The 12,425-nt window shown below is 37.5% G+C and overlaps 1 protein-coding gene across 8 annotated transcripts in view; it reads left to right on the forward strand.

Annotated features, from left to right (window-relative positions):
- The window catches only part of LOC123366530 (isoaspartyl peptidase/L-asparaginase-like), a 231,610-nt gene that overhangs the window by 199,641 nt on the left and 19,544 nt on the right, over window positions 1–12,425 (forward strand). For 3 of the 8 annotated variants that reach the window (XM_045010097.1, XR_006578119.1, XR_006578120.1), the window contains exons 6-8: window positions 3,486–3,596; window positions 5,625–5,687; window positions 8,138–8,262. In XM_045010097.1, coding sequence (XP_044866032.1) covers window positions 3,486–3,596; window positions 5,625–5,687; window positions 8,138–8,262 — 299 coding nt within the window. The remainder of the gene's footprint in view (window positions 1–3,485; window positions 3,597–5,624; window positions 5,688–8,137; window positions 8,263–12,425) is intronic. The other 5 variants (XM_045010094.1, XM_045010096.1, XM_045010095.1 and 2 more) reach the window with 3 other exon arrangements.

Below are 12,425 nucleotides of genomic sequence, written 5' to 3' on the forward strand. Positions count from 1 at the left end.
ATCTTCCTTGCTGCAATTTAAGCCCATTACTTCTTGTGCTGTCCTCAGTGGTTAAGCAGAACAATTTATTACCCTCCTCTTTATAACAACCTTTTGTATACTTGAAGATTGTTATCACATCCACCCTCAGTCTTCTCTTCTCCAGACTAAACAAACCCAATTTTGTCAATCTTTCCTGGTAGGTCATGTTTTCTAGACCTTTAATCATTTTTGTTGCTCTTCTCTGGACTTTCTGCAATTTGTGCTACCATAGCTACACTCTATACTCATGCTAGCTCAATGAGAGCTACCACATGTATGTGTATGAAGCAGGGGACTCACACTCCTAGATCATAGTATAGATGTAGCCTTAAACTAAGCTCCTTATACAAAGCAGAACACTTTTGTCTGCTTATTCATAAATTCTAGTGAAGTAAAGGTTTTACAAAGCCATTCGCTGTGTTCTTACCCACTACGGGTAATGGGATTTGACCTAGATTCTGGTCTTCAGCATAAAGATTGATGCTCAGCTGTCCAGCTCTCATCATGTTCTCATGACCTGTGTATCTAGCATTTATGAGCCCTTTTATGTCCATTCTCCACCAAAGTCTTACAGTTTGGGAGTGTCCCTGTTTCTGCATACTGAGACATTTACTAAGATACTTTTGTTTTCTGAACTAGTGTCAAAATGGTGCCATGATTAAGAAAGTCAAGTTTTTCCTTCCCAGTCAATTCACCTACATTTCCTGAGACTCTGCAGCTTTTGGTCATAGGCTTCGAGGTCTTTCTCTGACATGTATTACTGCTCACATTTTTCTTGTCAAGACTGCATCACCATTTTGCAGTTTACAGTCACTCACACAATCATCTCATCTGGTCCCTTCACTAGCATTGCACTTGGTATTACAAAAAGCTGCTCATCACAGAAATCCATCCTTTCCAAGGGCTAGTCTACACTTACCAGCCGGGTCGACCCGGTGAGTTCGACTTCTCGGAGTTCGAACTATCGCGTCTAATCTGGACGCGATAGTTCGATCTCCGGAAGCGCCACGGTCGACTCCGGTACTCCATCACTGCAAATGGCGGTGGCGGAGTCGACCTTGGAGCCGCGGACTTCGATTCCGCGGCGTCTGGACGGGTGAGTAGTTCGAACTAGGGTACTTCGAATTCAGCTACGCTATTCACGTAGCTGAATTTGCGTACCCTAGTTCGACCCCGCTTCTTAGTGTGGACCAGCCCCAAGAGTGCAGAATTCATGTTCTTCTGAGTCTTTTGTAATATTTTCGAGGGAATGGAGATAATATATTGCTTAAGAAAGGTGCCAGTTTGACTGCCCTGGAGACTCAGTGTGCTCTATTTAAGTGCAGATGAAGTACAGCACAGGCAGTCTCACTGCAAGTTTCTCCAGACTTCCTTATGAAAGTCTCTCCACCCTGTCTCAGGGGCCACCCAGTAAGAGATAAGACCTCAGCCTTCATGCTCATTCTGTTTTTGGACTTGCTATTGATACTGGCAACAAGGTTACTAACTACACCCCCGGTCCTTCAAACACATTTGGCCTGACTTTACTCACATGTGTTCTATTGACTTCAATAGCAATAATTACAGATCTAATGCTAAGAATGTGCAAAAGCATTTGCAAAAACACGGTCTATTATGGTGACATTTTGATGTGAATGTCTGCAAGGAACTGGACTGATATCACCATGTCATTCCATATAAGCCATCAAGCAGATAAAATAACAACATTTTCTTGGAAAATAAGAACTCCTTTTGACTACTTGAAAGAAAAGAAATATTTTGCATCTATAATACATGGAAAAATCATAGTTGGGGATTTAGATAAATTATGAAAAATCATAAACACTTCCAGTGGCTAGCAGCACTAGATAGCTCCATATAAATGAATAATGAAATAATCTGATATGCCTTGTATTTGTATTCCAAAAATCTCATGGCCATCAGCAGCAACTGTCTGATATCCAGGGGCTATTCTAATACTGTAATTAACACATTGACAATGGATTTTTATATTCACTTCTAGATAATAATGATTTTCTTAGAGCAAGGGTAAACAAACTTAGCTTTTTAAAAATATATATCTTGTAAGTTGGAAAAGCTCTTCAATTTAATATTACCTTTACCTTAAATGAACATTTTTAAATAGTTTTAATTATTAAATGAATATTTAAGGCCATATTTTCAACCAGCCTCCCTATATGTACCCATCGATTTTCCAGATACATCCGTTTGCATATATCTGCTCAGATTGAAATCTATTTGCATATACATAAGTTAGACACACAAATGCAGGTCTTAGTGAATGCAAAAGGATGCACTTGCAAATTTTTTGAGTGTATATGTGAGGCCCGCTGATAAATTTGCCCCTTTGATTAGACTTCCATTCATACAATAAAAGTCATTTACTTTATGAGTCTTGTGGCAGTGTTGCCTATGCAAGTCTTTTTTCTCTTTTCATGATATATTCAGAAAACACATTCATACTATCTATTTTCATACTGCTGAAGGAAGCAAAATGTTTGCAGAAAACTTTTGTTTTAGAGAAAAAGACATACATTATTTCTAGACTGGTGCGCCAGTGGAATGCTGAGATACATTTTTTTGCAAGGGGAGCGGGAGGAAAGGGAACAGATTCAGGAAAGATGTCAAGGTTTCTGCTGTCCATGATGGTGAAAAAGAGAAGCACTCTTCATGTAGGGTGAAATTCACTTCTGAAATTCACTGACAGTGCAGTCCATGGTTGGCTACAGACATGTAGGAAAGGTTTATCAATGAGTTCCCAAATAATGGAATGAGCTGTGACTACATTTGGATGCTGGCGGAACATTTTCCTTTGACTCCTCCCACAACAAAGCACATTAATTACTTCTGTAATGTTCTTCTGCAAATAGGTTCTGAGAATGAAATGTGCATGAAATGTAATTGCTGTCCTTTTTCAAACTGTGCACTCCGATGGGGAATTAGTGAGGGAAATTATCTCACTTACCAGTACCCAAGGAATAGAGTCAAGTATCAGCCAAAATGGTTGGGAGGGGGGAGGAATGGAGAGATAAATGGAGGTCAGAAGGGTCCTGTGAAATTCACATTTGAATAATTCACTTACATTAAATAACTAGTTGCCCTGAAAGAGACTTTTATTTTGTTTTGGATGTTCCTACAATGTTAACAGCTCTTAGGACCCACTCCTTCAAACCCCGACTTATCTGAGTAGTCCTTACCAAAGTAAGGAGTCCAATTGAAGTACAGTGGTTGTGGGAAACCCGGCTATCAAAAGTGACTGCTTGCTTCAGGGTTTGTAGGCCTCAGATGGTAAGTTCTTATTTTATTTTATGGGCTGTGCAGTGCAAAATAATAAATGTAAAGTATTTCAAAGCTTTTCTTGTGACAATGGCTGAGAGTAAATTTGCTTTGTTTACAAACATTTGTGCCGCAATTGCCAAGCAGATTAAACTGGTTCATATAATTTACATGCTGTTTGTAAACAGGTTCAGGTGGCTATGCTGACAACCTTGTTGGTGCTGTCTCTGCAACTGGTCATGGAGAGTCCATCATGAAAGTCACTCTTGCAAGGCTTATCCTCTTTCATATGGAACAAGGTAAGATGATCCTCACATTGATGAATGCATCTGCATTGCTTAAACAACATTTATACAATACTTTTCTTGGCTGTAACAAGTAACAATCGATTCTGAACTACTGAAAGGGAACTTAGTTTGCAATACAATACGTGTAAGAGAACACTTTAAAAACTTCTAAACGTACAGAGTTCTCTATTTACTCTTAACCCTATTTCCTAAGCTTGACAAATGACACTGTATACAAAACTAAGAAGAATGCAGTATGCTTAAATAATCAGAATTATATGTATGTGCCTTCAGAAGCTTTCAGTATACAAATAATGATTTTGGGAAAATTTTGCAAAGACCATTGATTAAATTTAGGAAACAGCACAATAAGTGTAGGAACACAAAGGACTTGTCTACACTACAGGGGTTCAACATGTGGCGATTGATGCATTGGCAATCAATTTAGTGGGTCGACCGCCAATCGCTCTCCTGTCGACTCCTGTACTCCACCTGAACAAGAGGCGCAAGGGGAGTCAACAGGAGAGCATCTCCAGTCAACAACATCGCATAGTATGGACCCCACGATAAGTAGATCTAAGTACGTCAACTTCAGCTATGTTATTCATGTAGCTGAAGTTGCATAACTTAGATCGATCTTCCCCCAATAGAGTAGACAAGGCCTGAGTTGCAGCATCGTGTAGATTTTTTTTAAATCAGTCGGGGCCACTATTTTACTTGGCTTGTTGTGCTGTATATGATCTCTAAAGCTAATATACAGCACTACTCTTGTCTATTGTATGTTTGAGGGCAATTTTGAAATGCAAATTCCAAAGGCCCCACTGAGATTCAGAATGATTATTATGGTTCACATTCACTTGAACAGGGATTGGAATTTTATTACAGTTATAGTAATTGGCATATTTTTATGGATTCATTTTTTAATTTGGCACCCACTCAGACTTCACTGCTCATGCTACAGTAGTAGCATGATGAATTACTGTAAGGTTTTTTTATTCATTATTATTAAATTTAATTATTTTTGCTCATGTACCCAGATGTGAACAGCGTTAGTTTTCTAATCTAATAATACAGGCTGTTTTGAAAATATGTGCTGTCAATTAGAAGCATTTTATAATAGAAACGATAAAAAGAATCATTAATGAAAAGTAGTTTGCCTCCCTATGTACTGGCTTCAGTTAATCAAAGGTGCTTTGAAATTGAAATCATTAATTAACTTTGCCTGTTTTTGAATTGATCAAGCGCTCTGAAAGCTGCTGAGAATCTGTGAAATGAAGTCCTTCTGAAAAAGAAAACAACATTAATAGACATTGTTTTTCCAAATGATAAATTTTATTCTCTCCTATCAATAGCATATTCCTTCAAGACTATTGAATTGTTTACCATATTTTAAAGTAAATAGGAAAGAGAGGATCCAATTTCAGGTGAATTCAAGCTGGGTATCTGCATTGCAGGAAAGCTGGTATTAGAGCTGGGAGAATTTTTTTGGATTAATCTTTTTTTGTTACCAAAGCAGGCAGATTTGGGTTGACCAAAACATTCAGCAAATTTGGGCTGATTCTGGTGAACGCTTTTGGTCTGAACATTTTGTTTTTCTGCTGTTATCAAAATGAACCATTTTTACATTATCAAAATGAAACATTTTGATTATTTGGGATAGATTTATGAGAAGATTAAGGAAACATTCACAAAACCACTGGTGATGATGCCGGTCTCACACCCAATAGGCAAGTGGTTAGGGGGCTCACCTGAGATGCTTTGAATCCCAGCTCTGGACCCGGGACTTCAACATAGGTCTCCCCACTCCCAGGTGCATGCCTTAACCACCAAGCAATAGAATTATTCTTATGCCTATTCAATGATTATTGAAGTACTTTATATGAAGTGGAACTGCTTTGGCAGGAGAGACTGAGAGCAGCCCACTTCAGAATAGCCAGTCTCCTGGTGGTTAAGGCACTCAGATAGCAGGGAGACTTGGGTACAAGTCCCTAACTCCAGACCAGTTTTGTGAATCTAATCCTTCATTTCCTTTGCCTGCAGGAGATCCAGGTTCAAGTTCCTGCCCTGGAGCAGGGACTCATGCCTGGATGTCTTGCATCCCAGGTGAGTGTCCTAACCATTGGGCTATTTGGTACAAAGGTCAGGGGGAACGAGGGGGCATTACCACCTCCTCTCATTTTATGAATTTAGCCCTTTATTTCCTTTGCTTTTATTAAAAAACCTGACACAAAATATTTTGTGTGAAACAAAACGTTTCATTTGAGCTGAAATAAAACCTTTCTAATGTTTTCAATTAATTGAGAATTCCAAAATATTTGGGATTCAGTTTGACCTGACCTGTTGTTGATTTTTCAGAACTGCTGATAAACCAAAAATAATTTGTTCACACATTTCTAGCTGGGCTAACCTCATGGTTCTTCATTTATATGTTAAAAAACATATTGTACATATTAAAAAAAATAAGCATCAATCCAATATATATACTTTTTTTGTTTCTCTATAAATTATAGACTAGCATATTAGATGGCTCTAATAAATCTAAAATAATTCAAAAGAAAGGCCCTTTGAAAAATAAAATGTATTATGGAATAGCCACATGACCAACCCCTGTCAGGATGTTGTGAACAGATCTTTGCAAAGAGAGATTTCCTATCTACAACCCCCTGCTGCAGGTTTTACCACAGGAGGGGATGACCTAGGTCAATAGCTGGTATTTTGGTAGCTCTCCTTCTCATCCTGTGTTCTCCAACCTTGAATTTCTGTTGGTAAGTAACTGGCAGCTGTATTATTTCCCCTACATGGATTTTATTTCATTTAGATAAAACTCTGTGTCACTTCATCTTTAGAAGTGAGTTCCTCCTGAATGTGTTTTTATTTTCTCTTGGGAAATCTGTGCATACATTTTAAATGCCATGAGTTCTTGTTTTTAATGGCTTTGTATAATCTTGTTTGGTTCTTTACAATATCGGTTTGGGAGAAGAAAAAAGTGGGTATATTCCTCCATTATGTTGTAAAATGTTTAATAAATTAAATTAGTGAAGACTCCTTATTTACTAAAGAAATACACAGCTGGGTTACACTTTCCAGTCTTATTTTTAATTCAAAAGAAAGGGAACTCACAAAGAAAAAGTATTTGTTATAAATGGATGTAGGACAAAGTCTAGATATGTGTCAAATTACCTCTGGCAAATCATATGTGATCATATAGAAATAGTCAGAAAAATTGATCCCAGGGGACCCAATCATCCAGCCCTTACTGAGTAAGGAGTTTCTCCTGGGCATGGCCTACACAACTGTGTCCATGGTTAACAGTTGGAAATTACAGAGATCTTCATTTGGAGCCCAGACCTACAAGGTGCTGAGAGCCCTCAACTCCCAGTGAAGGTAATGAGAGTTGACAGTGCTCAGCTGTTGTGACACGGAAAATGTGCACCTTTTACTTTCCATAGCATTCTGTAAGGTCAGAGCTCTGGAATACAAGATTTTAGATGCTTTTAGTAAAATACTAAAATTTGGACAAAATACTTTTGCATAGTTTGTGTTCATTTTAACTGGGATTAGAGACTCAAGGTAAGTGAGGTAATATCATTTGTTGGACCAGCTTCTGTTGGTAAGAGAGACAAGCTTACGAGCTACACAGAGCTCTTCTTTTTCTTCACATTGTCTCTTTAATATCCTAGCACCAGCATGGCTACAACACTGCATTGCTGCAGTATAATAGTAATAGCCATCACAAAGTAACAGTAACAGATGTTCTCTAAAAATGCCCAAGCATTTACTGTGACTGTATGCATGTTCTCAATGGGGAATAGTACTACAACTCTGCTGAATGTGGATAAACCTACAGGTAATTAATATAACACTACATTCCTTTGGAGCCTTTCAAGCTAAATGACACCAGTCTTATGGAGCTATCCTCTAGAATTTAATTACATGATAATATTTATATATATTGTAACCATCTGATAGAATTTTCTTGTAAGAAGGTTTCAAAAAGTCCCTTAAAAAGAATGTTATGAGCTATTTAATTCTATAGAATGTTAGACCAATTTCTATATAATGCTATTAAATTTCTATAGACTCCTATTGGTTTCATCCCTATTAAATTCTATAGAGATTTTCCATAAGAGTATAAAAATGTAAATTATTATAATTCTATATATGGGTATAATGTGTGCATGTGTAACACATACACACTTACACATATGTACATATATTATAGTTTTCAAATTATTTTAATTAGCAAGAGCATATTTTTTACTGAAATCCATCATCATCTTAGCTATGATATTTTGAGTCATGTCTTTTTTCCCCCATTTTTCTCATATGGCCTATCATTAGGATGACATGACAGCTCCAATTATGTCAGCATGTCACATTATACAACATAACTGACTGTGTTATGTCAAATCTGGCAGACTGAATGAGACATGATTTGCTAATATAGTATAAAAGTTTCTAAATGGTTTCAGCAAATATTTCCTACGATATTTAAACCCAAAAAAATGAATAGATGTAATTTTTATTTAACTGCATAACTTATCCCTCTCCAGATCTGCACACTACAAGATCCTCCATGTGTGGGTCTCTCCACTACTGTGCAGAAGTGGGAGAACAGCCATCTCTGAGGCACCAACTCCTCCCATCTCTTCCAGACCCTGTGGAGGCCTTTCTACAGGTTCTTGGTGTAGCCTTTATTTTTATTTAAAGTTAGTTTTAATGATGTTATGTTACATCATTGGTTTGTCTCTGGCGGCTACAGTTTCAGGTTGAGCAGTTACCTCTGCTTATTTTAGATGTAGAGCTCATAGGAACACATGAAACCATAGGCAAGTAACACATACAATCACAAGAACAAGGTCCACCATCTGTTATCAATTTTATTAATGTTCCCAACAAAGTTGTGAATGTCACAGCATATACAACTCCTAGATATATCCATGAACCAGTATTAACTATAGAGATACTCAGATCCACCTAGATAGTGTTAGGGTCTGATGGGTCTCTCATTGATTGATCATCAGTAGAGGGATGATTCCTGCTGGAGTTTTCCCGTAGGAAGTTCAATTTTCCCACTCTGAGCTCCCCGTTTTTGTAATGTGATTCTGCCTATACCTACATTTTGTGCATGTGCATGAAAGTGTCAACCCTCTTTTTCCTTATTGGTCTCGTGTCTCCTAGAAACCTGAGGGACTCCATTTCCTATAGGTTGTGTATAGTTCCTGTTAGTCTCATTAACATTGATGTATAACCTGTATCCTGAGGTTAAGACACACGTTAGAGACAGATGTGACTACTCTATTTTGCATTTTTTGTGATTTAAAAGTAATCTTCCAGCTAATTTTTTGCAGTATTACCCCTTGGTACCTCTTTTCCCATAATCTTATGGCATCAGGTTATTCTTCAGTCACTTATGTCAGCATTTCTTATCTCCAAGGCTTAAAATAGCAAAGCTAAAATCTTTCAGGCCTCAGCCTACAGGTCTTGCATTTTAGCCTTCCTTATTTAGATATCTAATACATAATTATTCCTCTTAAATACTGATCAATCTTATACTTCTATAATTCTGCAATTTAATTCTATTCCTGATTCTGTTACTGTTGAAACAATGTTACAACAGGCTGATTGTCTAATGCCTGTATTGTAGTTACACATAGCAAGCAATTGGTCAAATGATGAATTAACATGGCCCACTCTGGAGCGGGGGGAGGAGGAGTGGAAATTAGGTGGCCATAGAGAAGTGCATCTTCATCTGCAGAGAATCCCTGGAGAAGATAGTACAGTTCTCTGTAATATTACCTCTGTGGAGCCTACCCCTTACCAGAAGACTTGTGGGCTGCAGCAGTCAAGGAACCAAGCAAGAGGGGCTGGGGCTACAATTAGTGAAGAGGCACAGGTCCTCCTGCAGATCTGCAAGAATCTTTCATGTTTAAGGACATGCCTTCTGGCAAACCTCACTCCCCCGATAATATGATGTGAGGAGATCTGTACAATGTAATATTTTGTCTCCCAGAGCCCCTTGGCTCAGAGGTTTTATGAGGGGAGGGGACTATATATATATCAGGGAGTGGGGGTGAGGCTGAAATCAAATCAGTGCATGCTAAAATCGATGCAAACAAGGAAAGCATTATAATCAAGAAGCTGGATATTCACAAATTACAATGATAATGAAATTCTCCTACAACAACTGGGAAGGATGTTAAAGAGTAACTGTTAATGTAAATCATATTTTAAATCTGCAGGACTGGATAACTTGGGGATGTTGCAGAGGACTAGAAGAAAGCACACGTTGTACCAATATTTAAAAACAGCAAAGGGGATGACCTGTATAACTGTAGGTCAGGTAGCCTGACATTGATCCCAGGCAAACTCATAGAAATCCTGATATGGGATGCAATCAGTAAAGAATTAATGGATGGTAGAATAATTAAAGCCAATAAATATGGCTTTGTGGAAAATAGGTCTTGTCAAGCATACAAATTATTATTTTTTGATGAGATTACATGTTTGGCTGACAAAGATAACTGTTGACATAATATAGCTAGACTCCTATAAGGTATTTAGTACTGCACAAAATTCTGATTACAAAAAATCTATACAAAATCAATGTAGCACATCTTATATGGATTAAAAACTGATAGATATAAAAGTAGTTCTAAATGTGGAGGAGTCATCCAATTAAGGCAGTTCCGATAGGGTCCACAAGACTGTGTTCTTGGCCTAATGCTATTCCATATCTTATATCTAGAAGAAAACATAAGATCATTATTGGCAAAGTTAGCAGATAACACAAACATTTGCTGGTTTGGTAAATAATAAGGCCAGGTCAGTTCTACAGATGTGGATCACATAGTAAACTGAGCTCACTTGAACAACATGTGTTTTAATGTAGCTAAATGCTGAATCGTAGATCTAGGAACCAAGAATGTAGGTCACACTTATGGAAGGGGAGACTATATTTTGAAAAGCAGGGATTCAAAAAAGGATTTAAAGATCATGGTGGAAAACCAGCTGATCTTGACCCCCATAACGATGTGGTGGCTAAAAAAGCAAATGTGGCCCTTGGAGGTATAAGCAAGAGAATATTGAGTAGAAGTAGAGAGGCGTGATTACCACCTTATATGGCATTAATGAGACCATCACTAGGATACCATGTCCAGTTCTGGTGTCCGTACTAATTTAGATTATAAGCTCCTTGGGGAAGGGAATTTTTATTATGTGTTTGTATAGTGCTTAGCACAATAGGGCCATGGGCTATAATTGGAATTTCTAGGTGCTACTGCAATACTAACTAACTAAATAATAATAAAGGATGTTGACAAATTAGTAAGGGTTTAGAGAAGAGATACTGGAATGATTGAGGCCTGGAAAACATGCATTTTGTAATGGAAGACTAAAGAAGCTCAGTCTATTTAGTTTATCCCAGAGAAGTTAAAGAGGTGACTTGATCATGGTCTATAAATACCTTAATGGGGAGAAGATAGTAGAGAGTTCCTTAATCTATGAGACAAAGGCATCAAGATCCCATAGCTGGAAGATGAAACTTGCTAAGACTACATTTATCAGCACACCTACATATTGTATATGTGACTAGCGTATATTAAATACACACATCAGAATGAAAGTGAGGGTCATTAACCATTAGAACCTAGGGATGTGGTGGATTTTCCATCAGTTGTAGTCTTTACATCAAATTGGATGTCTGTTTTAAAGATATGCTGTAGTTCAAGAGGAAGTTATGGGATTGGTACGGGAATCCCATATGGATCTGTGAATCTGTGGACGATTGAAACTGATGGGAAGAAGTCCATGCTGTATTCTCAATCCACATGTACACAAAATGCTATACCGACTGTGCATATCTATTTACAAGTAAAGGCAATATTTTTCTCTCTATTTCACAGGAAAGATCTTGATTCCTTATTTTTAATAAAGCTGGTTGAATCTTCAAAACCAAACCATTTTGTGGAGATGTTTCAGTAATGACTAAGTCATCATTGGAACTGTTTTTTTGGTTCCAGACAGAGAGAAAGAGACACATGCTCCCTCTCTTACAGTCTCTTAGTAATGGTACTGGCCTAGAATTTAGGAGACCCCGGTTCAAATCTTTGTTCTGCCAGAATTCTAGTGATGCAGAATGATGATTTCTGCTTTGAATTAACCAGAGGCAGAACTTGAACCTAGATCTCCCACATCCCTAACTAGGCTACACATGCACATTTCAAAAACAAGCATTTTGATACTATTTTGTTGTTCAAAATGTTCAAAACATTTTGGTTTTGTTCCACCGAGGAATGAAAATTTCAAAATCTCAATGTTTCTGAGAAACAGAATTGTGGTTCTCTAGTCAGCTGTAATTATTAAATATCAGACTCAAAATTTAAATCCGAGAAGAGCATTTTTGCCTTAAAGAGAACTATTTTTATTCAGATTATCTCATTAAGGCCCAAGCCAAAGACCATTTTAGTCAGAGGAAAACTCCAGTTGACTTCAGTGAGTTCTGGATTACACCCATAATGAAGAAAGTGTACATCACAATCCTGTTTAGATTTCTTTCAAATGGAACAATTACTTTTACTAATAATTTATGTACAGTAACATCAGCAATGTCAGCAAGAACTCTAGAAATCTATTCCAAAGGTCTGAATGAATAACCTCAATGTAACACCTTAGAAATCTGGGAAGCTCTTGTTGAGGGAATTCTGGTAAAGATGGCATGTAATGGCTTTGCAGCAGGCAAAGGAAAACAACATTTTGTCTAATGACAAAAGACATATTCTTCAGGCACATCATAAAGGGTCATGGCATAAAAAACAGGAGATAAGGAATAAAGTTATCTTT

The sequence above is a fragment of the Mauremys mutica genome, chromosome 3 (genome assembly GCF_020497125.1).
Source record: "Mauremys mutica isolate MM-2020 ecotype Southern chromosome 3, ASM2049712v1, whole genome shotgun sequence".
Classification (NCBI taxonomy): Eukaryota; Metazoa; Chordata; order Testudines; family Geoemydidae; genus Mauremys; species Mauremys mutica.